The sequence below is a fragment of the Clinocottus analis genome, unplaced genomic scaffold (assembly GCF_023055335.1).
Source record: "Clinocottus analis isolate CAN_PGR_092001 unplaced genomic scaffold, fCliAna1.0.p SCAF_9, whole genome shotgun sequence".
Lineage (NCBI taxonomy): Eukaryota > Metazoa > Chordata > Actinopteri > Perciformes > Cottidae > Clinocottus > Clinocottus analis.
In genome coordinates, this window is record NW_027176251.1 from 14,176,677 (window position 1) to 14,202,741 (window position 26,065).

The 26,065-nt window shown below is 41.5% G+C and overlaps 1 protein-coding gene across 1 annotated transcript in view; it reads left to right on the top strand.

Moving 5' to 3' along the window:
- Positions 1-26,065, top strand: part of lingo4b (leucine rich repeat and Ig domain containing 4b) — a 59,991-nt gene that overhangs the window by 23,053 nt on the left and 10,873 nt on the right. Inside the window, exons 3-11 of the mRNA XM_068569457.1 lie at positions 6,533-6,672; positions 8,461-8,523; positions 12,741-12,836; positions 13,198-13,303; positions 16,998-17,105; positions 17,835-17,974; positions 19,802-19,980; positions 22,250-22,361; positions 22,572-22,779. Coding sequence (XP_068425558.1) covers positions 6,533-6,672; positions 8,461-8,523; positions 12,741-12,836; positions 13,198-13,303; positions 16,998-17,105; positions 17,835-17,974; positions 19,802-19,980; positions 22,250-22,361; positions 22,572-22,779 — 1,152 coding nt within the window. The remainder of the gene's footprint in view (positions 1-6,532; positions 6,673-8,460; positions 8,524-12,740; positions 12,837-13,197; positions 13,304-16,997; positions 17,106-17,834; positions 17,975-19,801; positions 19,981-22,249; positions 22,362-22,571; positions 22,780-26,065) is intronic.

A 26,065-nucleotide genomic window follows, 5' to 3' on the forward strand; every position in this document is an offset into this window, starting at 1 on the left:
AGTAACATGGCCGCCCGTTTGCCCCGAACACACCGCGAGCCCTTTAAAACAGCCGCGTGCCTCCGCCGAAAAGCATCGTTACTGTGAAATACGACTCTTTGGAGGTTGACACGCTGGAGCTCCCGCGTCCTTGCGGAGCTGCAATGCGGGACACGGCAGCTGCTTCACACTGCAGCAGAGGAGCCCGGCTCCGTGGGAGAGATGGTTGCTGTTGGGTAGCAGCCACCATAAATACATGATGTACATTTACACTCATACAGACTTGGAGAGGATGGGGGAAGGCAAGGAAGGGAATAGAATGGAAAATTCCAAGTCGATTCCTAATATCTATTCCGCTCACGCGTTTTTACACCCCACAGTCCTCTAATGTATTCAGCAATCAGCAGAGATGGGGGCTGTGTGTCTCAAGTTATCTGTATCTGTATGTCTCCCCTCCCCGCAGAGGAGCACAGCACAAAACGTACAAGATGACGACCTGAAACGTGCAAGTCATATCAATCAATCTCCTTGTAATTGCACGTTGAGCTGTGCATGTCTGTCATTAGGACACACAGGCGGGCGCGCACGCACGCACACACACACACACACACACACACACACACACACACACACACACACACACACACACACACGCACGGATGAAACACTGTCAGAGAAAATCCATCAAAGGGCGCAGTTTGAGCCTGAAGTGCAAAAGCTTCACAACAAGATGCTGGAGCCGCTTCAGAGTTGGCGCGGTTTCAGCACCAGGGACAGCTCCGAGGTCCTCGGACGGCAGAGGGTCCCCACTATGCATGTGTGTGCCAAACTGGGATTTTTGTAACGTCATGGAACTTTTTTTTTCAGTGCTATAACCCAGTTTTAAGATGTAGGTTGAACCAGGGTTTAGTTTATGGTAAGATATGCTGTGATGGCTGAATACATTGTTGCTGAGGGATGCATTACATTACAATCATTTGGCAGACATTGCCCAGAGCTATTACAATAAGTGCATTAAACCTCAGTAGGAACGAGACATCATGAAAAATCCCAAGTGCATTCCTCCCAAACAAACAACTAAGAGCATAGTACAATTACTCCCACCCTCAAGACTTATAATTGTAAAGCTATTTTAGAGAATTTAGTCTGCCTTTTTTATATAAATGTGATATTATATCTCTCAGTATGATTCAATACAATTCAGCATCAATGTCAACAACAGCCTCCAGAAAGATTATTGTGTTGAATAAACACCTAAACATAAAGGGATCCTCACTGTACAACTTTAATGAATATTGTGTGTGTTGCATGTGTGTTGTATTCAACTGAAGTAGTTTTAGCCAAGTGTACTGGAAACAAAGCTAATATATTGTACTAAAAATGGATATGTAATAAACACACACCATAGAAAATACAAGAGCAGCAACCTATCTTTTGGCACTTTTGGGGGAAACACATATTTGACATATTATTCCATATGGAGTTGATATGGTGTATGTGTTGCTTATTCACACAAGTTATTCACTGGTAAACAAAGAGCACCATTTGGAGGCGTGTTTTTTTTCTGGCATAAGTGTCTCTTGAGCAGCTAAATGCTTCTCTATTATCATCAACTAATCCCCAACGTGTGTCTGTGTGCAGTTTGGTAGTGAGGAGGCTGCATGAAGTTGATCGATTTGAGCTTTTCCCCTAAAAACTGCTGACAGGGAAACAGTATGAAGTTGTCAGGCCAAAAATCAAAACAATGAGCTGAAAGATGCTAAAAAGCTGAGGAGAACTGCAGAGTGGGGTGATAATCCTCTTTGGGTTCATCGCCATGAGTGATCCCCTTCATATTACACATTGACATGTGAACCGATCCTAATCTACAAAATGCAGATTATTGCAGGAACAAAAATGGTTTGTATTGAAACATACATGAGTTCCTGTAAAGTATTTTTGTTCAGGTGTAAAGATGAGAAATGTCGTCAAATTGGAGATGTTGTCTTCTTTAAAAAGATCACAGTGAAGTTTGCCTTACTTTAATGTACATCATATGCACACCCCTTTTGTTCAATATGTCTGCTTAGGAGTTACAATAATATGAAAAGGCAGAGAGAAGCAATGGAGGACAAACACAGCACAAAAGGGGAGAAAGAAGAGAGACATATGCAAGAGGCAGAGAGGGTGAGTGAAGGACTGAAAGAGAGATAACAGCTCATCTCCCGACTGCTTTGACCTCGACGGCTGCATCCTAAATATCAGAACATTTGGCAAAAGTTCAGGCATGGTTTGTGTTGACCTTCTCTCTCAATACACCTTAATACACTATTGAACCATAAGCCTGAAAGTTTCTTTTGGTTAAGTTCATAATGGAAGACTTGAGGTTTATCTACAAAACAACTTTGGAGTGAAAGAGTCCATGTAAATTAAATAGCAGCCATTATATGATGCCAGGACAGGAAAAACTTCAAAAGCTTTGAGATCAAAACCCCTTAGACTTCGCCTCTGCTGGTTTTTTCTTCAATATCTATAATGCTTTATTCATGCTGTACAAGTGGAAGCTATTCCCAAAACTAACATCTGCGCTTTGCTCTTTTTTAATTAGCACATTTTTCTCCTGCAATTAGGCATTTGTTTCTAAAAAGCTAACTCACTAATTTGAACATGTTTTGACTTCATTTAAGGATCCCATGCTCCTCTGAGGGGAAGGAAACGCTCCAACCCTTGAGGTTAATAAAGCCCTTTTTTGGAAAAACAACCTAAAAAACAAGGCTGTTGTTCTTGTTTCCTAAAAAGCCGACCTTTTGAAAATTCAATGTTTTCACCCAACAGCAACGATTAAATGTCTCAGGAGAAAAGAAGAAGGAACATGCTTCAAAAATAGGGAGTGTGAGTGAGACGCTACGAGTTCAAATGACATCCAGAATGTGAAATAGCCAACATGTTCTCACTGCCCCCACTGCAGCGTCACATTTGGACGTGTCAGGGACAAAACGTCACTTTCCGCTCGTCACATGCACAGTGCCTTTTTTAAATGAACTTTAGTGCTCAGAAGAAACGTACACCATCTGCTTTGCCAATGCATGCATTCACTTTCTAAAATAAACTTAGCCTTGAGTACTTACACAACAAAACGACTCCTTTAGACTCAGGAGAAGATTGTAAATACTGACTTGGTTTCACATGGCACATGAACAGAAGTCTCCTGTGTGAGATTCGGCGTATTTAATACATTGGCAGTGGGAACGGTTGACATTTTAGTTGTATATGTGTGACCCTTTTAAAGCTGTGTAGCGGAAGACGTGGACTAAGGACTGTACATTCGGTCTCAGCTTTGTGCCTTTGTTTGTTGAAAGAAAGGGGACAGCTTCCCCGACAATCAATCACTTAGTTTATTCAGGGTAAGATGGAGGAGGAGCCCAGGTGATACAAAAATAGTTTATTTTGGTGTTACATTTGTGTTCGGCTTGACGGAAATTCAAATATGTTTTTCTTCCTCATAAAACAAATGTGCAAAGCTGTCTTTGATACAATTTTTAAACCTACATTCTTTACATTTCATTGCAGTCTTCTTCCTTTCTGCTTCTCGCTGATCTCCTGCTACCTGGAGATCACTGTGATAATGTAAATGTATTGGTGGGAATGTTTATCACATCACCCGTGTCCATATGTGTCCTAAGTGTGCACGAGAACAAATTAAATGGGGACCACCCACTCAAAACATTGCTCCCTTACGCCGGTAGTCATCAACAACACCACAGAGTATATTTGTAATAGTAGGTTGCTTGGCTAGCCATGCTTCGGTTAACATGAACCATGTTCAGTATGGTTTTCCTCAACAGAAAGAATCCAATTGTCTTATAACTTAACATGAAAATGGATGTAAACTGTTGTCTGTAAAGTCCTGGCAAATATATTAAATACAATTTAAACAAGGGATAACAAGGTAGTTTGTTGCCAGCTGTTTGATAGACTTTGATTTTATGGTGGTCAGTTTCCTGCACAAGTCTTATTTTGATTTGACATACAAGCAAACAGGTCGAGACATGTTTATTTTTTTTGGTATCCAAAACATGGTTTAGCATGGATTTAAGTGGCTGGGTTTTGCAGAACCGATGCAGCAGCCAAGCAAACAGAATCACATTTCCTTACAACTAAACTGCACTTTCTATAACAAACCATATATTTCTATGTGATTACGGTTGCTGTTTCAAACAGTTGGAAACACATTGTAAACATTGTAAAATGAAACAAAAAACAAAAAAAACAATACTACAAAAAAACTTTGTTAGAGTTAGTTCAAATTAACATAAAAACACAACAAAAGTTCTTTGTTAAGCTTAGGCAACAACATCACTTGGTTGTCTTTATGTAACAAAAGTACTTGGTTCATTCGGGACACAAACAGCAGTCTCTTGTGTTTGTTGTCCAAAGTGGACTTCTGCAGACTGATTTGAAACTAAATTGTGACTTCTCAAATATCAATTAACCTTCCTCTTGTGTTGCTTTCTAGTGCCATCTACTGTGTTAGCGGGTCGGTGGCGACCCGTGTCTTAAATCAGCTGTAAAATACACTAAAAACTATGTTCTATCATCCAATTTGTTTCTTATTTCTTGTTAATATTGTTGATGGGAGCCTCTGGGCCTTGTCCTTGTCAGTAAACCTTGATTTACTTTTGTTTTAAATGGTCAAATGGCTGAGGAGGTTACTGGTGCGGATGCTTTTTGTGTTGAGAAGATGAGAATCCCCTGAAGCTCACATGATTGGGAGAGAAGCTGGGTGTCAGTGTGTTGTTTGACAGTGCACCTATGATTTCAGTTTTGGCTTTAATTATTGCTTTATAATCTTATGTTTTATAACTGGGTGGAAACCGACCCTTACAACACAAAGGTAACAATTTCAACCAGAGCATTTTATAATTGAGTGAAACATGTTTTTTCTATGCAAATTCCTCCTCTCCAGACCGCCAGACAGGGAAATCAAGATGCGCGTCTGTTCTTACATCGGCCACATTTGCCCACCTTGTGCATCCTTTAAGAAGAAGCAACATGAAGTAGATTCCCGTCAAACAGAGGGGCCACTGTTTCCATAGAAACTTAGATGGTTGGCTAGCAACCCATACCAGTGATCACCATCACTTTACTCCAGTCTTTTCTGTCGGACTGGATTTCTTTTTTAATTTTATTTCAGTGATGAGAAGGAAATCATTACAAACACAATGTAACCAATAACTGTGACTGCATAATCATCTCTTGTCATTATTAGTGTATCTACTTATATTGAGACACAAGGAGCAAAATGCATCATTAGTTTTGAATTAAATATCGATGTCATGATGTATTTTTGTTGAAGATGAAAGGGGGAAAGTGAAAAGCTTGTTTTCTGCTGCTCGGATTATACGCTGCATTATTTAAAAAAGAAGAAGAAGCTCTAACAGGTAGCTGCTTGGTTTGCTTCAAAGCTTTTAAGCTCTTTATACTGGAATTTACTGAAATGTCTCTGCAAAATGAAATAGGAGAGATGTAGTTCTGAAGCAGAGACGAAAGGAAAGGAAAAAGTTGTCTGGCAGCCTATTAAAAGCATTCCAACTTTGATGTTTTATAAATCCATATTTTAATATTATCATTCATTATCAGACATGGGAGATTTTTTTTCACATACTTCTTTTATATCTTCACAATGACATTTTAGTACATATTCTGCATCTAACCACATCTTTTTAAATAGTACCAGTGATTTCATCTATTTTCCAAAGCCAGCACAGCTGCAGTGTAGGCAAGTGTGAGTCTGATAGGAAGAATGAATCAGAAATGCCATATTGTACTTCTGAGTCTGCTGGAAGTGTCCTGAGAGTAAGTCAATCAACCGTGTGATGGGCTTTGCCCATATGGTTATTGGAGTGATATTTATGCTCCCGCCAAATGCCCTTTTCCTCCAACACCCAAGCAAGGTGTCTGTAAAGGCTACGTGTTCAATCTAAAACCACAAAGGGCAGCAGTGTCGGCTTTTTGTTAAATCAAATCATTTCACATCCAGGAGTAGTCGAGCTGGCTCCTTTACTGACGGTAGATTACGTGTAGATTCAAATCCTGAGGTTTGGTCCAGGGCTTCAAGAATTTGATTTGACCTGCCTCAGGAGCTTAGGCCGGCTAAATCTGGATCTGAATACATTGACCTTTTGTTATTGCTTTTGACCTCGACTTTTTTGTTATTGTTGCTTTCGGTGTCGATCGGACGGCTTTTCTATAATTTGAAGATGTTTAACTGAGATGGGAAAATCCTGAATATTTTCTTCTTCCTGCTCCTTCTACTTGTTATTATTGACATGGTAATACCTCTAATTAACAACACAGAGTAGTGTTCTGTTATTGAAATCCAAAATGGTTGCTGTTGTTGTGTTTTTTTCGGTCTTTGTTTTCAGTTCATTTGTATTAATTTCATTTCAATCCCAAAAGGCACATTTCTTTCATTGCACAAACAAAAACATACATTTGAACAATTAAAACTGCAATGCAGTCTTGCAAAGCACTTGGCTGCCAGCTCATCTCTTTGTGTTGTTGTGCTCCACAGAGGCCTCCAGGTTCCACTTTAACAAACCTGAGAACTACATCAGCATGTACCACCCGGAAGGGAGCAACACGCTGTACGTGGGCGGCCAGGCGATGGTCTATGTGTTGACGTTCACTAACAGAGGGGTCCGTGACCTGGAGGTATGCTTTCCTTTTAGCTGTATCGCTGTATTGTACGCAGACAGATATTTAATCTCTCAGCTCCAGACAGACTTTAGTAATGGGCAACCACTATGCTGCCAAGTAGAGTGGTTATAGAAGATCAGTTGCCAAACATCAGCGGGAATACTCTTTAAGTCGGTCCACTTTCATAACCGCCAGTCAATGTTTGGAAGTGCTGTTTGCACATTAAACTTATATTTTCACACACGGGCCGTTTTTGATTCTCTTCATGCAATTACGCACCTCAATTTAAATTTTCAAAGTGTTGTTTTAGTCATAAGTAATTTCATAGAGAACATAATTATTACGCAGCAAAAAAAGCAGTTTATTGTAATTATGTGATTTTTTTTCGGAGCTGTCTTCTACTAAAGGCATAACCAATCATATTCAAATTCAAACACAATAGTGTACAACAATGAGTCCGAACCAAGATGGCAAACTCTTTTCAACCTTAACAAAGGCAGCGCGGACCAGATCTTCGAGTACTTTTCATTCCTTTCACAATCAAAGCCCTGGATATATACAAGACATACTAGTTTACCAGAGCGAAATCAAATCAAGGACATTTTCAAATTTAAGTTTTCATAAAAGTGTTAGCATTCAATAAAAGGAAACTCAATCAAAGTACAGTAGTTTCGGCTTTACAACAACTTGTTTGGGCAGCGTGTGCTTGATTGACATCTCCACAAATACCAAAACCGTTACAGCACATTTCGATTGGTGTACCGATTAAACAAACACTTCAATTTGTCAGGAGTTGGTAGTTTTTTAAGGGTTACTCCAAACACTGTTTGCCAGTCTCTGCTGAACTACAACAAATATGACGGCCTCCTGCTGTGAGAGCAGAGAGAGAGAGAGAGACGACTGCCGCTGACCCAGTTTAGCAGCTGAGGGCAGAGGAAGTCGGGTCATGCATACATTAATGAAGCGACATATCTCTCCCCCTGGGAAGAACAAAAACATCATTAACTGAGCCAACAATGTCAACATACCGGTTCAAGATTACACAGTGCGTGGGCTGCGGTATCAGCGCTGAGTAGTCCGACAAAATGAAGAAACTGTAAAATCCATGTTTCAGGCAAACATGACTATGCCCTATTTTTCGTAATGACTGCTGGCTTAGTGTTGGGTTCTCCTTATTGGAGACGAGAAGACATTGAGGGACAGCGTTGATGTTTGATGCTGGGTTTCCTGACAGCTTGTCAGGGGTGATATTCAGATTCGTTCAGCCGAGCATAACAGTTGTGAAATAACGCGGCACAGGAGTCCAAGGGCCTATTTTGTGGTGTTAAACAATTGTAGGGGGAGACATTTATTATTAAAGGGTCACTCGACTCAGTTATGTACTTTGCAATGGAGAAACAATGCTTGTTTGACTGAAGGGAAGTTTACTCTGAAGCATTAGTTCATTCCGCCTCTGCGCATATTGCTCCATCGGTTGCTCTCTCCATATGTTTGCACAGAGAGCAACACGTTAATGGCTATTGTTGACAATAAATGTGACATGTGACTGTAAATGTGTCTGAGAAAAGTACGGCAGACAGGCTGTCCACAGGGCGTACAACAAGGACGTAAAGGACACATTTAATGGGATGATACATTCTTGAATGCAGTGCACATCACATAGAGGCGTTGGTTAAGAAAGAACGTGTTTTTTTCGGTGAGGATTGTGTCTCAGCAGCAGCAGTGAAGTCGTAGGTTGTTTCTTGCTGAAACAGGGCAGTGTGAAAGAAGTTGGCACAAACTAAACAGTCCTTCCTCCCACAGATCCCAGCGGTATCCGACCAGACTGCAATTGATACCTGCAAGGCAAAGGCTGCACCACTCGAGGTAGAAACTCACCCTCACCGTCAGCACCCCCATCACTTTCTACAAGGCCCTCTCCTCCCTCATCAGTGTATTATCATCGATGTCATCATCTTTCTCATCATCCTCTCCATGATCATTTGCTGTTGCGCCACTGTGAAGTTAGTGCTGCCACGTTCGGTTCAAATAATTTTTTCTAGGACCTAAAAGGCCAAATAATTCCACATAAAAACAGTGAAGACACAAACATATGAATGCATAAGTGTAGGCGATTTATAAAGATGGGATATAATTACACAGCTTCACCTGAAACCAAAACACAGATGAATAAGCTGTCGATTGTTGCTCCTGCATAATAATTCAATGAGATTCCACGGGGAGACTGAACGAATGCCAACAGATTAATACCTTCGACCTGAAACAAGTTCAACGGCGTGAGGAAGCTGCAATCTAATGTGAAAGGCTCCGAGGCTCAGGAATAATCTTTAGCTGAAGGATGCAGCGCTGCTCGAAATGCTGCTCGTCAAAGAAAATAAGACATCCCGATGACTAAAAAGGTGCCTGGCAAGAGGATTAAATGTCTTCGTATTTTAAAGTTTTAACGACCAAGACTATTTTTTTCGTCCGTTCTACATCAAGCACATCCATTTGGGCATTTATTCATATTAGAATTACAGGAAATTATTCGATCTTTTATGTATTCTCAGGATCAAATTCTGCATTTTTTTCTATTGCTAAAAAGATAATACATTTTCACTTCCTTACTCATCACCAAATCTAATATTGCAATCATTCATTCATGACTATACTGTCTTATCATATATCTATAAAAGGTGCACACAGTGAAATGATATCTACCAACCGATAAACTGTGAAATAAGACGACCGAGTCAGTTTTTTGTGCATGGGCTACCGTGATCAGCGTGTGATACAACAATCCATCCTGATTTTGCTTCCCTTCCTTTGTCTCATGAAGACTTTTATCGCTGGCCAATCAGAGCCGAGTGGGCGTCTCCGAGGATGCTTAAGGAGACAGGCGTTTAAAACGGAGCGTTTCAGACAGAGGAGAATATATTAAAACGGTACAAGTAAAATAATGTGTTCTTTGGAAATGAATAAAGCACGTAGACTTGTTCTAGTAGAAACTCAGAGTAGGAACCTGAAAATAAGCATAATACAGTATGTCCCCTTTAAGGGAAAATTAAAATGTCAGCATCTGTAGACTAGAGCCAAGAGGCTCATGTCCGCAAGGGATCACATCCAAGTAATGGATGGATGGATGGATGGATAGATAGATAGATAGATAGATAGATAGACAGACAGACAGACAGACAGACAGACAGACAGACAGACAGACAGACAGACAGACAGACAGACAGACAGACAGATAGATAGATAGATAGATAGATAGATAGATAGATAGATAGATAGATAGATAGAGACAGACAGACAGACAGACAGACAGACAGACAGATTATTAATCCCGCAAGGGGAAATCTTGTCACGACAGCAGCAATAAATAGTAGAATAATAGGTAAACTGCGCAATATATACAAAACAAATATTATTAATAGAATAGTACTCAATTGAATGAATTAACAAAACAGAACAGTAGTGTAAAGATTTAGCCAAACAAACAACAGTGTAACGCTGTTGTTTGAACCAAGTGCATGTATGTGTGCACGTGTTTTGGACTACATCAGGGGCAAACCAACAGGGATAAGATCAGGGTGTAACTGGGAGGTGACTATATAGCAGGTCAAGGAGCATGTTATAATTCCCAGATGTAGATCCTTGTATAGATCATCAGTTTTGTATTCTTGCCAGATTTCACTGGTGGAAAAAAAGCAGCGCTTCCAGCAGCTTGTTGGCGTTTCTGCCTCCTGTGTGAATTTGGCCTGACGGTTAACAATAATCGGTGTGAATTTCAAGAGGTGATTGCTTCAGCCGAGCGCTGACAACAGAAAAGGAGTAACACCTTGCTTTCCAGCTCAGTTGTTCTGCTCGGTGCTGTAGAAGTTCTTAATTATTTTCATATCTGATTTCCTGTCGCCGCGTCAGACCTCAAAGCTCTTCAGTCTGCAGTCAAGCAATGTCTGCCTGGATTGTAGACTTTATTCAGTCATGTTTAACAAAGGCGGGTTGCTCCTATTTCAACACATAATGTCTTTTTTTTTGCCGAGGCAGCATGTCAACTGGAGTCTGCTGTGGCGACCGTGAGCATGTCATCATCAGGACAAGAGCACCTCTGCATTTCAATTGGTTAAGACGTCCATTACAATATTTCCAAACTATACCTGATCTAAGCTCACATTTGTGATTGTAAATCAAGTAGAAGTGTTACTTCAGCTCTGGCACAAAACAAAGAAGGCCCTGACTTGCATAAACAGAGCTGGCGCTTCAAACGGGTCTGGCAGTGGCAGATGGTGGCAAACGAGAGTGACACAGTAAATCTTATCCTAATAAAGACAATGGCTGTGGGAAGGAGAATGAAGGACAGAAGTCAACACTCATCAGTGAACAACAGCCACATGGTTTGTGGAAAATAACCCCTTTAATCATGCTAGGAGGTTAACAGACTATCTATTCAATAGACACACGCTCAAGTCCACCTCAGGTCCAGTTTGTCTGGAGCACAAACGTGAACAAATGAGACCAAGGAGCAAATACACTGATGGCAAATGTGGTCCAGGTGGAGCAAAACAAGAACTAAGTGTTAGCTAATCTATAATCTTACTTTGACCCTTAAAATCCCCCAAAATGACCCATTGTCAGAAGATTCTTTCGAATTCAGATTATATTTGGAGAGATTGTACTTATTCAGCTTGTGAAAACATTTGTATAATGTCCTCTGTTGCTCTTGTAGAGCCTTTTTTTTTACTAAATATTATTTAAAGATTTGACTAAAGATCCCTTCAAAGGTTTTCCGGTTTTCCGGCCACGTATAATTGGTAAGAGGCCAAGGGTTAAGACCAATAACATCCCCTTTAATGTCTCATTATTACGTAGATAACATACAAATTATAGTATATGTAGTTATGCATTCGTTTTTTAGAGGTATAGCTACGAACAGCGTGATTGGGCAACAAAAATCCTCAGAGGTAAGGTCTCCCGACCTCCATTACCTTTTGTAAAGCCACATTAAAGTAAAGAACACACTGTTTTCTGCGCTGGCACCGAATGTTGGCTTTCAAAATAACAAGATGCAGAATCATTAAATATGGACGCTATACCCACGGCCAATAGACTGGTATTCCAGCGAGCATTGTTTGTTAGCAGTAGTGAGAGCTTCTTGCCAAGCAATGCATTAGAGCAACATGTATGACAGAAGTCTGTTCAAAACTGATCCCACTGAAGAAGACAACCCCAGTCCTAGATCGTGTAAAGCCCCTTAAACAAACATGCCCAAACGCAAAGTATTTCTCTCAAGAACATAAGCACGCAAAGTACAAATGTGCACACTCGCACACAGATTACCCAGCCCACCTGATCGCCTACACAACCACCTACACACACTTACACAAGCTTTGGCCCTGCTTTTAGGATTCGCTGATGCACTTTCTGCATCTCCAGCTTTTACCAGCCTTGTTTTCATCAAAATTTTGTGATTTGAAGGTTTTCTAAAAAGCACTTTTTTGGGGGGGGTTATTGCTATAAACACAGTAAAAACATACGTGACCCAACATCAGCGCTACCTACAATCATTTACCCCTAAAGGTTGTACTCAGTATTCATTTCCATTATCCATCCAGTAATGCCTTTGAGATAGAAGTCCATTTTCTGTACTTAATGAATACGTCATGCATATGGGACATAGCGGCAGCATACTGCAGGGCTAAGCCCTCTGGTTGCTGTCTGCCAAAAATGTTCAGAGCATGAATCACCTCCAATGTTTCTTAAATCTCTCTCTCTCTCACTGAGCAATCCTCTTTTGGCTCTCATAATCTGTTTTATGTTGTACTCGCGCTTTGTTTCTCTATCTCTCTACTCCACCTTCCTCTCATCCTCTGTTTGTTTTCTCAGTCCCCTGGTCTTGTCTGCTTCTCTCTCTCTCCCTTTGTGCCGCCTTTCTCTCCAATCACTTTTCACATATCCTCCGCAGTCTCCAATCTCTTTTGCCTCTCTGTCTTTATCTTTAATCCCTCTCCCAATCTGTGTATTCCTTTCCTCGCTTTCCTCTCTTTCTTCTGGCTTATTTTGTGTCTTTTGTGCCCCTCTTTTGCTGCCTCTTTCTTTCACAGCTGGAATGTGATAATTTCATCACAGTCATTCAGAAAGTAAACGACACAATAATAGTGTGTGGAACAAATGCTGGAAGCCCCAGGTGTTGGATGCTGGTAAGAATTTCTTCAGACACATTTCTTGTAACGCTATTATTATGCAGCTGCTCAATGCTGCTGCTCTTCAAGTCTAAAAGATCAATTGCAATTAGCATGTATTTATTTGCTCACTTATTTATTTGTGCTGGTGAAAATAAGCCCGGGAGTTATGCATTGCCATGAAGGATGTTTTCAGTAATAAATATGGATAAGTTAAAATCTTCTAAACCCTGCATGGTGACAACCAGATAACTGAGTGTTGGGTCTTGGGCTAGCGCACTGCAAGATGTTTACTGCATAATGACGCATGGCGGGAATGAACGGGGTTTAAAAGGTCAGACTTCCTCCGGGCTCAAACGTCTCCTCTCTCTCCCGGCAGGTAAACGATACTGTGCTGACTGATGTTCAGGGCAACGGGCAAATAGCGTCTGCCTCTGACATCTCACCACCTTACCCTTCCCAGAAGTCCATCAGCTTGCCTGCAGGTAACAAACACATGGAAATAAATTACAGGCCCGCTAGCAGTTCATGATTCACTGGGCGGAAAAAAGTATTACCATCTTACAAACACCTGATTATAGATTCTTTATGGTTGAGTATCGACAAAAGGAAGATGCTGCTATCAAGAGTTGTGTTGTTGCGAGTGAACCTGAATGACCTCATAAATCAGCTGGAGGCAGGTTGCACACGACCTTGGTTTAAGCCTCTGTGTGCCTCTGTGTGCTGTGAGTGCACGGTCGCACGTGCACGAACGCAGGCAAGTGACCATCACCTGCCGAGGCACGAACACTGGTGACGTTCAACTCGTGCTTTTGGTAACAGTGGTCATGTTTACGCACATATTTTTTAAGAAAAGCTTGATGGGAATGTAAAATTTTAATCAAACTTTAATCATAATTGAGCTTAAAAGGTTTGGGAAATGCCTGCGGCGCCTAAGTTGTTTGGGTAATCAGTCAAAACCAGTTGTGCTTTTCCTGTTTTTGTGACTTTTTCGAAGTTTGCTTGAAACTTACTTGAACGGAACCACAGCTGGAGATTTGTAACGCGTTTTAGAGACGCCAACAAATTATACCCCACTTATATGTATTTTGTGGTTTAGATCGATTGCTTTGTTGATCTCAACTGTCCTCAAAAGACATATTTTAAGTTTGAAGGATATATAATGGAATAGACTCAATGATAGACTATTTTGCACCGTACAAATTTGCTTATCAAAATTGACCAAGGTCGAGCTTGGTGTCCATAATAACGGCCTCTGACTGATTTGCATGAATTGCACATGAAAGATCTTGTAATTATGAAATATTGCTATGAATAGAATGAGTCAAATCACTTATTACTTCAGGAAGTAATGCATGAGGTGTGTGTGTGTTAATTTAAAAAAAAGGTGTTACTTATTCTAGATATCGTATTTTGGAACAAAGCCATCTTCAGCTCTTTATGTTAACTTTGCTCATTTCAGTTCGGAGCAGCAGAGCGAGACTTGTGAGTCTCGAGCTCGGCGGAGTGATCTGTCTCTTATTATCACTTTTTATTCATAACATGCACATGAGCAGACGCTTTTATCTGAAGCACCTCACACTACTTCAAAGACTCAGTGCCCAAGAATGGTGTGTTAGTAGTAGATTTTAATAAATTATGTCGCACGGCTGATACACATGTTTTTTTTGTTTTTTTTTACCTTTAACAAGATCTAATGTGTTGCCTTATTAAACGTCCATTATTATGTGCTTTCTTCTAATCGGTCAATATCTACGATGAAAAACATCATTCTGCTTGTTTCCTTTCTCCTACGTTAAGATGTTGCAGTATAGCTTTTGTGGTTTTTCACTTTGTACGCCACAATATTCTCCAAAGAATTAACAGGACAATCATTTCTAAATTAAAACCCCTCCATCTGTACGCGAGTAGCTTTTTAATCAACATTTAACAAAAGGAGCCTCACTTAATTGAAAGCTATCGAGTGAATGAAGCAATCAGGGCTCTATAATCTATCGGTGCGAGAGCCATGCTCGACAGTATCTAGCCGCATGAAAAAAGAAGGAGATGGAGAGCAGCTTCATTAACATTTCGCTTGTTGGGTTTATTTCAAGAGAACTGGACGAACCAGATTAAAAGTGTTGCCGCAAAAGCGTCAGTTATATTTAAGCGGACCCAAATCACATCGCTCAAAGGACAATCTGTAGAGTATACAACACCCTTTATCCTTAGACATTTAGATATGGAAACTGTAAAAAGTTAAATATGAAGAAGAGCAACACTTCAGGGCCAGAATGACCCAGTTTTATTCCTGTGCCTCGGCAGAGCATATATGTTGTTTTCAAGTGTAACATCACTGGGGATCTCACCACCCGGACTGCCAAACACACACAGGAGTGGGCCATCTGCCGTTGTGCATTCACATGGAAAGGACTTGTGTAAAACATTGCTAAATGGAGCTGTTGAACTGACAGCACCGACATATTAAGAAATAGTTTAGACACAGGTTGTACAGACTACTGCATGCAAAAAAAAGAGAAAAGAAATATGGCAATGCTGTGTGAAATCAAACATTTCAATAAAAAACATCCTGATAAAAATATCCTTTTGATCAGGCTGCCAAATCCTTCAAAATGGGACCAGACATGTCCGTATCCCTGCAGGAATACTTCCATTACTCCATTAGTTGAGGTATATTCAAGCTTGGAGCGAGGAGGTTGTGAGGGGGTTACCCGAAGAGGACACAACTAAAAGGGGTCTGTGTTTCATAACATGTACAAAAATAAATGTTATCAGATTACTCATGAAGTGAATACAAAAGGGGAAAATTAGCAGAATTACAATTTTTAAAACATTTTAAAACCAGAAAGTGGAGTTCAGATTCCCGCCAGGTGTGTTTGTACCGACCACGGCTGCATTGTTTGATTGACAGATTCCACAATTGGCTCACTTTGTAATCGACGTCTTCAGGCGCACATCTCAGCTCCATCTCTCAGCCGCAACCAAGACACGACTTATGCTGCAGACAGAGACACAGGCAGACGATGAGACAAAGTTTCCCTTGTAGTCATTTTCTTTCCTACACTTATTATAATAAACCATCATATATTCCCACTCAAAATTCTGCCGACACATGTTCTCTGCTGTCGGTGAATCTTGTTGCCAAGTTTATGGTCCTAATTGCCAGTTTCAGGTCTTCTACAGCATGATGTTTTTTTTGTAAATTATGATATATTTAAAGTCAAATAGACCATAGAGCAGAGAATGCTTTAGGGCGGGGCTACAACAAGGTGATTGACAGGTCGTCTCATGGTGTTGTCCGGTAAGGCTGTTTCCGATTCAAACCTTTCACAGTGTGTTTTCTTTTCCTGAAAATTATTTGTAACAGTTTGGTCACCTAAAAATGACTCTTATACCACTTCTGGTTACAGAAAAAAACCCATGATGTCGACATTTAAAAACCAAGATAGCGGCAGCTTAAATGCAGAACTCAATGCTCCAAAATGGCCGTCCACAAACCAATGTGTGGTGTCATAGTCCACTTCTTACACACAGTCTGGGTGGAAAACACAGGCCTGCTCATCAGACGCTCTGTTTTTTTGCACACCCAGCTCAATTGGATTAAATAGAGAGCAATTGTTCGGGGTGTAATTCATCAAAAGAGGTCAGTTTGCGCTGTAGGACGGCGTTTTTTCAAAATAGGGATTGATTTTTTTTTTTTAAAGCAACGAGCCGAACCGTTGCTTTACTTGCGCTGCATTTTAATAACAACCAGTCCTAATGAAGATGCTGTTGCTACGATTTCAAGCACACCCCTTCTGCATTGCTATGGAGACAGAGCTGTAAGTGGGGTTTTACAAATATGTTGATTGGTGGCTGCTCATCACTTCAGTCAGCTATTCTGCCTTGATGTCTTCTTTCGCTCTCCTTCTCCTCCCTATGTTGTTAAATTCTGACTCCGTCCTCTCGGGCCTTCTTTTTATTTTGCCTTCACTCTCCCTCTCTGTGTTTAATGCTTTCTCTCTGTATCTTCCTCTCCGCCAGCTTCAGTCGATCCCCTTCTGTGTCACTCCAATCTCTGAACCGTGTGCCCTTTTCTTTTCTTTACCCACTGTTCACCCTCTCTCTCTCTCTCTCTCTCTCTCTCTCTCTCTCTCTCTCTCTCTCTCTCTCTCTCGTCTTTCTTCCTCACCGTCTCAGATGGGAGCCTGTACTCCGCCATGTCTTCGGTGGCGGGTCACGCCGGCTCGATCCGCCGTACGTTTGGCCCCCAGAAACTCCTGAAGACGGAGAACATTTGGCTGCTGAGTGAGTAGGAGGGAAGGGGGAGGGGAGGGCAGGTTTAGACTAATGAATATGGAGAGGGTGGGTGGTACTCTCTGTAAATCACCCATTATCATTCCCTTGGGGAGAAACAACATGTAGGAGTGTTCACTGTCACCGTGTTTGTGGTTTGGGTCACGATATTTACGGCAGAAAAAAACACGATACAGAAACTAAAAGCAGCCAGTTGATTCTCATACCGTCCTTTTTTTTTTACAGGGGACATGTCACCTCTGAAAAGAAAAAAATATATTTTCCTCTTACCTGTAGCGATATTCATCATTCTGAAATGTTTTGCCATGAAGACGTCTGCCTTCACTCCAATATAATTGGAAAAGATGGCACTGAAATGTTGCATGTTCTCCCCCGTGTCAGCGTGGGTTCTCTCCGAGCTCTCCGGCTTCCTCCCACAGTCCAAAGACATGCATCTTAGGTTAATTGGACTCTGAATTGCCCGTAGGTGTGAATGTGAGCGTGACTAGTTGTCTGTCTGTATGTCTGCCCTGCGATGGACTGGCGACGTGTCCAGGTGAACCCTGCCTTCACTCACTGACAGCTGGGGTTGGCTCCAGCGGAGGATAAGCCGTTCGAATAACGGATGGAATGGCACTCCAAAAACATTTAAAAAGACATGAAAAGCAATGTCTCTTTACTTTAACATAATCCACAGAACTAGTTGATGTCTCAATTGCCACGTTTGAATCTCATCACCAGATCCACAGTTTGCGGGTGCAGCCATAATTCCCTCTTCGATAAAGTACAAGGAGGAGATCTACTTCTTCTTCAGTGAGATCAACAAGACAGCCAGAGTGGACGAGGAGCCTTACAAGGCTCGCATCGGACGAATCTGCACGGTAAGAATTGCTCACAACTCAAAGATTGAAGGCTTCAGATCACAAACAAGTCACAATGGTTTAGAGTGAACATGCAACATAATACAAAGTGTTATAATGCTATCATTTAGAGTTAAAACCGAAGCTATGCAACGTGTTGGCTACCACCGGACTGATCAAACATGTTCATGTTTATGGCACCCGTTTCAAAAATCAAACCTCTGAGTCGACGTCATGGTATTTAATGTTCTGTACAAAGTTGACATAGTTAAAGCATCGAGGGACCTGAATTCTATTAATGCGCACCATGTTGTGCATCTACATTGTTTGCAAACTGTAAAAGGGTTGTAGTGGTTAAAAATAATAGTCTCTTGCAGGCAAAAATGTCCCAACTGCTCACACTGCAATAAATCATGTGGTTTCTATCTGACTTGGGTTACCATAAAAACCCTGTTTCAGATGGCACTTAGTCCCTCCACGACGCACAGTTCACAGAAGAGACTGAATGAAGGTTTATTACTCCAACACGTCAACTTTATTCATAACACTGACAGGTTTACAAATAAATGGGTTGGTCCCGGTCTCTCAGACAACGAGCATCACCTCTCATCTGGCTAAACCAACTAACTAGTAAACCCCAAAGCCTTTGGTGATAAATAGAATTTAAGTCCCACCCCCCCTCATCTGGTCAGTTTCCTGTTGCTCAACTCTTTCCCAACATCCAAGTGTTTTTGTGAACCTTTGATACTGTTATTTAATATCAGGGGACAAAACTGTTTGCTCCGCCAAAACCCGTCCCAACATTTCCCGATACTCTCCTTCCTCTGGCCTTCGTTGCTAGGCTGTGTTGTGGAAAATGTCTTTGTGGTTCAGGAGTAGAGTTCAAGTTCTCAATCAATATAAAAATGACCAGTTCTAGATGGATCAGCATGTGTCTCTTCGTTTATTTCGGCTTCCAAGGGAACAAAACTTCACAGACACAAAGTAAACCCAGTGACCTGTGAAGAAGTCTTCGACGTTAACATGTTAGACACGGTATTTTATAGGAACTTAAGCGTCTCTCCCATTGGCCCAAAGATGACCACAGGGAAGAAGCCCAAAGGTCTGATCGCATACCAAATAAGGAGTGAAGAGAAGGAGTGAATACATTAGTATATACGTTTTACCACAAAAGGTATTAGAATACAACATCATGCATAGGTCTAATATCATTACTAAATAAGGAATCAATGAAGCAAGTAGCATCTTCTAAAGAAGACGTATCATCTTTAAAGAAGGCGAAGCGCAAAGGAAGTCACGTCTACATTCATTTTTTCTGTATACATTATCCACCTCTGCATGCTTACATCTCAAGGTGGTGTGGTCTGGTCTTTGCCCTTAAAAAGGCCCAATCGTAACATATCCACAGATCTAGGAATGTCCTTCTGTACTCTTCCCAAGTTACAAACTATTAGAAACATTAAAATACATATTATAGTATTATACATTATTATTATAACATATTTTACCATTTGCATGATTCCTGTCTGCAGTTCAAGCATCCCTGTCTCACTCTCTCTGTGTGTGCTGTTATTCACACGGTTCTGATATCTGATTCTTCCCCTACAGCTAGTACTGACCTGAAAGTGTGGCTCGACCTTTCGCACATATACCAGTGACACCACTATGGTTGTACAAACATGATTATAGTTCACATTTTCCCTCCACAGGGTCTATGAGGGAGGGGGAAGGGACCCCAGGTATCAATGTCACATCTTGGCTCGAGGCACAAAGTAAAACTCTGTATCAATGGCAACCCGGCTGCCCTATTATGACTTTGTTGTCACAATCCTTTCATGTTATTTCCAGGTGGATGAAGGGGGCATCAAAGCCCTGCTGGCAGACTCATGGACCACCTTCATGAAGGCCCGGGTGATGTGCGGCGCCGGCAACACGCAGCAGCAGTACAACAACATGAAGCAGGCGGTGGTGCTGACCGCGCAGGACAAGAGAGCCGGAGTGCTGTACGGCCTCTTCTCCAACGCATGGTGAGCTGGAGCACGTCTTCACTTTGACCACCTCCTGGCTTTAGTTGGCTTCAGGGAAATGACATTGTGCGCTCGAGGTTCTTCATGCACTTTCAGGAAAGTGGGGATGTAAAAGCAAAGAAAGCACGAGATGCTTTGCTGTGTTGCATGAAGCTGGAAAGATATTTATATATGTGCAGAGAACGGGTGTTGTGGGTAAACACAGGTTACCTGATCCAACGCCTGTCTGAAGGCGGGATGGAAATGGACGTGAAGACAAAGATGAACGTGCTGTTAGAAGTATGAGATGAACGGCCATTGCCAGCGACGCCTTCAAATAGGTGCCGTCTGTAAAAGCATGAACATCATTTCATGTTTCTCTTTAATGCTGAGCCAATTTACCAACAAGGACTCATGTTTATTGGGAATAAAGTCCTTCTTTTATCTCATTAAGTTAGCTTTTTTTTTAAAATTATAGTTGTTCAAAACAAGCTAATTATAAGTCACTGTTATGCAGCTCAAACCTCTTTTCTTTTGATGGGGTTTTGGTTAGAAGCCTGAAATATTATATGTGGTTAACACAAGAATAGAGATGTTCACGTTTTGTTGTGCAACATCAAATTCATCAATAAATATCTCACTCTGGACATTTGGAGCTTTTAGATGTCTTACATGCAAATAAAAGAATGAAAGAACTGATATAAAAAACTAAGCTATGCAAGGAGACGGTAGCTGCAACTAGAAAAACACAGCAGTGCGCATCACATACCAACATAACCTACCGACACACAATATACACAATATATACACACACAAACAGACACGCAGACAAGCAAGTTCCTCATTATATGATATTTTGAAAATGTGTCTTGTCAGTGTTTCGTTTCCATTTCATTTTGCTTTTCTGTGGCAAAAAGAGTCGGCCAAAGAATTGTTCACAGAGTTTGCAAAGCCTGTTCCAGCAACATCAGCTGGCATACATCTGATAATAAACATTGGGATGTTCTGCAAGACATTGATAAAATATGTATCTAATTGCTTTGCAAAGGAAGTACTGATTGCAGTTCGTCCTGTCAAATGTTTTATTTGCTCACGTATTGCTGAAGTTATCTGCAATAGACAAAAGCAATTAATTTTTCCATGTTGAAAACACAAACCAGTTCTGACAACATAATAAAAAACAATGCTTTTTGTTTTGCTGTCGGGATAGACTTCAAATCAACCAACTTGTTTATTTGATCTTTTTGTCTGTCATGGCCTCGTTCTCTATGTTGAGAACACAAGAAGAAGATTTGACACTTAACTGCAGCAACACAACAGTTAGCTAGGCTAAGAAGGCATCGCATACAGCACTTTGTACGACATCTCACAAAATGTTAGTTTGTAAATTCTCTGAGAAACAAAAATTGGAATTTTACCAATTTCACCTTGCTGTTTTTTTAATTGTGATAAACGATATATTAATGTTGAGTAACTTGTCACGTAACGTCTACATAACGTAACGTTTCACGTCAATTTATGCCGCTTCCATATCAAACCGTGCTTAACCTAACGTCAACCAGGAGAGACTTGTTCCAGAGTTTAACAATCATTTATTATAAATGCATATTTTTGAATAGTGCAAAGTCTTTTGGCGATTGGACTCCATCCTGATTTAGGATGAGCGAGGGGGAGTGACGCTGACATCTGAGCCATCAGAATCCCTTTGGAGTCCAGATGCTGGTGGTGGTGTTGACGAAGGGAGTTGCTGTAACCCGATGATGAATGATGAGCAGGACTGAATGCTCATTGGAGGAGCCTGAGCTGGAGGAGGGTCGCGTCGGTTTCAGCTGAAATGACAATACTGACAGCAAGCGGAGTGGGGAAACTATTTCAAAGTTTGAAAGCAACACTGTGATTGGCCGTGATTGGCCGTCTCCGACTGGTTGGTTCATTCAACATACACGCCCCCAATCAGCTGACGGAGTACTCGCTGTGAGACTCGGACTGGCTTTATGAATGAACCGGAGAGTAGGGATTGTCTTCCTGACTGAACTTACGCTTGAGCTTCATTTAATCTTTCTCTCAAACCTAACTAACTAGTTTTCTTGCCTGAACCTAACCAATATGTGTTCTGTGAAGGAAAACTGCATGCATGTAACGAGCATTTTGCTGGACTTTTGTTGGAAAATGCACAAAGAAATCTGTTCCAGGGCCGCGAGCCGGCTGTGAGTTTGTAGCTGTGTCCCTCACAGCCACTCGACCTTCTTGTATGGGGGATGTATTTACGCTTCCCTCTGCTTTTGTTCAGGGGCAGGACAGTGATCTGTGCCTACTCCATCGAAGACATTGACCAGGCTTTCACCACATCCAAACTGAAGGGGTACAGCAGTCCATTCATTGGCAACAATCGCCCTGGGATGGTAAGAATACAATACTTTGTTTCTTTGTTTGTCACACGGAGAAAAACTAAACGGAGAGATAAATATATGCAATTGCATGAGTCAGTGCTATTTTTTTATTTTTTTTCTAAAGGGCATGCGTTAATAAAAGAGAAGCAATTTAGATCTCTTTGTTCAAGGGCACATTGTTTGTACAAGTGCCCCGCCGATTACATCAATTCTCCTCTCCAGTGTGTCCGGAAAAACTCAACAACCGGAGGTCACAACGACATCAAAAACCTCGGGGTGATCAGATACCACCCAGAAATCGAGGACGTGATCCGACCCGTCGGTGTGGCTCCGCTCGACCTGCCCACGGATGACCAGATCACGCACGCCGTGGCGGACATTGTCCTGGCGGTCAACGATGAGCACTACAGCGTCCTGTACCTCGGAACAGGTGCGTGTGCGTGCGTGTGCGTGCGTGTGCGTGTGTGTGCGTGTGCGTGCGTGTGCGTTAAACGCGGTTTGCATTGGAGAAACAGCGCCCTCTTTCGGATTTGATGCAGTGGGACGGATTACGTCTTCGTCAGGTTAAGGAATTGATTGCCGCGGCCTTGAACCTTTTTCCAAATGGCCTCACGTGCTGTTCACTTTAAACAATCTCTTGTGGCATTAGGAATTTGAGGGGTAAGACAGCTGACTATTTCAAGTTCTTGTCATTTTCCTGCAGCATCTCTTTGGCGTTTGATGACTTGTCTGAGTAGAGCACATCAGCTACAGCGATGCGCTCCATGAGTAAGCTCTTTAGCTGCAGCACCATAGAGCTGAGAATGTCCCAATCAGTTTTTTTATGCCCTCGATTCTGATCATTTAATATTCAATATTTGCAGATTGTAAGTCCTAATTCGATAATTATCTTTTCCAAGATAATCCAGCTGCTTAGTGCACACAATTTAAGTTAATATCAATCCAATGTGTAATGCAGATTGATTAGCTCTAAGTTGTGTTAAGAAAACAACATATAACTAACTTCTTTCCTTTTAAAAGGGATTTCTAGTGTTTGCTGCTTCAGTTTCCTGAATGAACAGTATTTATTTTTATAATCTGTATATCCTTTTGTGGATCACATTGTTAAATGACTCTTTTTAGGCTTTTTTTTGTATTAGCTCGCAGCACTTTTGTCGCACTTGCAGTGTTGTGCTGGGTGGTTGTCGTCGGCTTTTTACTGCATGCCAAGTACATCCTCGAGACACTGCGCAACATTATCATCCCACTAGAGTTGTGTTTGTCTTTTTGATGATTCGGTCTCCACCAAAAAAAGGCCTAAGATAATGTCCCCCCTCAAGGTCTGGAAAAAAAATAATCTGTCTCCTCAGATGTTGAATTGTCATCCTCAGCAAGTCGCTAACTTTGTCATTCTGCTATTTGGTGCTGAGCATGTAATGTACAGTTAGTTTATGGAGGCTGAAAACAGGTGCCAGCTGCTGCAGGTAATGTGTCTGAAAGAAAAGATATATGGCCAGACTTTGGTTATTAAAACGTCCTTAAAGCAGGACCTTTTTCTCTTCATTAGCTCGCCCATGGGCCTGCACCTGCTTCATTTATGGTGGTCAGTTATTCTGGCAATAAGAACGAATAGAGAAGGGATTAAGAATATGTAAACATTAATGCATCGCATCATTTGTTCTCATATCAGGTTGTAAGGCTCAACCAGCTCAGCAGCACAACACTGTGGGTGAGCAAAATGAAAAATAAGAAGGGAAAAAAACATCATTGACATAAAATAAATGCAAACAAAACCCATACAGCTGAAAGATACATTGTAATTGAAGCACTGAATAGAAGAAGAAGAAGAAGAAGAAGAAGAAGAAGAAGAAGAAGAAGAAGAAGAAGAAGAAGAAGAAGAAGAAGAAGAAGAAGAAGGAGGAGAAGAAGAAGAAGAAGAAGAAGAAGAAGAAGAAGAAGAAGAAGAAGAAGAAGAAGAAGAAGAAGAAGGAGGAGAAGGAGGAGAAGAAGAATAGATGCAAGGTCAAAATGTATTCTGTAGAAAATCCATTAAAACGCTTCTTGGCCTTCGCACGACTGTTTTCTATTTGATCAAAGCAGCAAAGCTGAGGCGCTGCTGTTGCCCGTTGCAGTTACTCACAAAATTGCATTGTGCCTCAGGGAGATTACTATGGCAACCATCACAAGTCATATGCTCGCGCGTGCATGAATGTCTCACCGCGCTAAAGTTCACCCAAAAGATGAGCGTCGAGTGTCATCTTTCTGAGCACAATTTATTCCTGCGGTGGACGTGTGCGCTTGTCGTTCACCAGGCAGTTCTGGGTTGCTTCTAATAAAAGATCACACACACACACACACATACACACACACACAAACACAACGTAGTGTTAAAGAAGTGAGATTGGCTTCTCGCTGTGGGCTTTACTAACTGTGTCAGGAACAAGGAGGAGAGGCCGGAGGGCTATGAACAGCCGAGGGTCTCTGTGGTAAAAAGAAACCAGAGCAGAGTGAGTCTCACTGGTATCTCAGGCCAGAGGAACAGGTTGTACTGGAGAGCTGCTCTTCCACACTCACATAATTAAGCTTTGTACCATTATTTCTCTCTCTCGAAGAAACATACTTGAATTGAACGTAGCCTATTCTGCTCAGAGTAACATTCAAGTTGTGTGCTATTCAATATATTAGATCTCATAACATAACTTTTAAATCGTTGCTTGTTTTCTCATTTGCAAAAGTAACTTTGCATTCATTGGTTTGTATTACAACAAACACACACACACGCACGCACACACACACACACACACACACACACACACACACACACACACACACACACACAAACACCATTAATCTGATTTGATATTAAAAAAAAGAACAAAGAAAGCACCAAAGACAGGATAAGGCCACACTTGGGGGGTTCTGGCGGCCCCTCGAGGTCGGAGCGCCGTCGGATAATTTGTGCTTGACTCCTCTGATCTTTTCTGAAATCCCGTTTGATCACATTCCTTTTTTCTTCTTCTCCTGTTCAATATTGCATCACCGTCAGGGCCCCAACTATCAATATTCAGAGGATTGCAAAAAAGCCCCGCTCACCAATCTGCATAATTAATAATTCCAAAACACGCCCATGTAGCTGTACAAACGATGGAGAGAAGCTCCATCCTCGAAATAATCCAATCTCCGGTGAGTGGGGCAGACAGACAGACAGCTCTTCCTGATGGATGGTTGCATTAAAGCCTCTTAAACCAATCAGAAGAGGAGAAGTGGCGAACCAGAGTCCGCCTCTGGACCCCATACAAGGAAATCGAAGCGCATGCTTTTTGGTTCCCGTGGGACATTAGTCTTCCCTGGTGATGGAAATTCCAATGAATATCCTTTCACAAAGTCGAGCTCAGAGACACAAACCGCACCGCCTCGAGGGCAAACGTAGAGTTCAAACAATAAATATCATTGAAGGGGATGAGGTCGCTCTCAGCGAGGCTCCCTCTGTTGAAGGCAGAAATCTATTAAGTGCACTTTAAATGAACCGTGGTGCACGTTTCCCCCCCCGCAGGAGTCTGAGCTGAAAGGAGTTTCTGCTGAACCTGCGTGATTTCATCTGATTTTTTTCACCAGAATCCAACTCAGTGACACCGACGATGAGCGCTATAACGGCTTAATAGAAAAAGACAATGATGGGCTTATTCATTTATGAAGGTCATATGGAGGCGTCGGTCCTAATTCGAGACTGTTTTCAT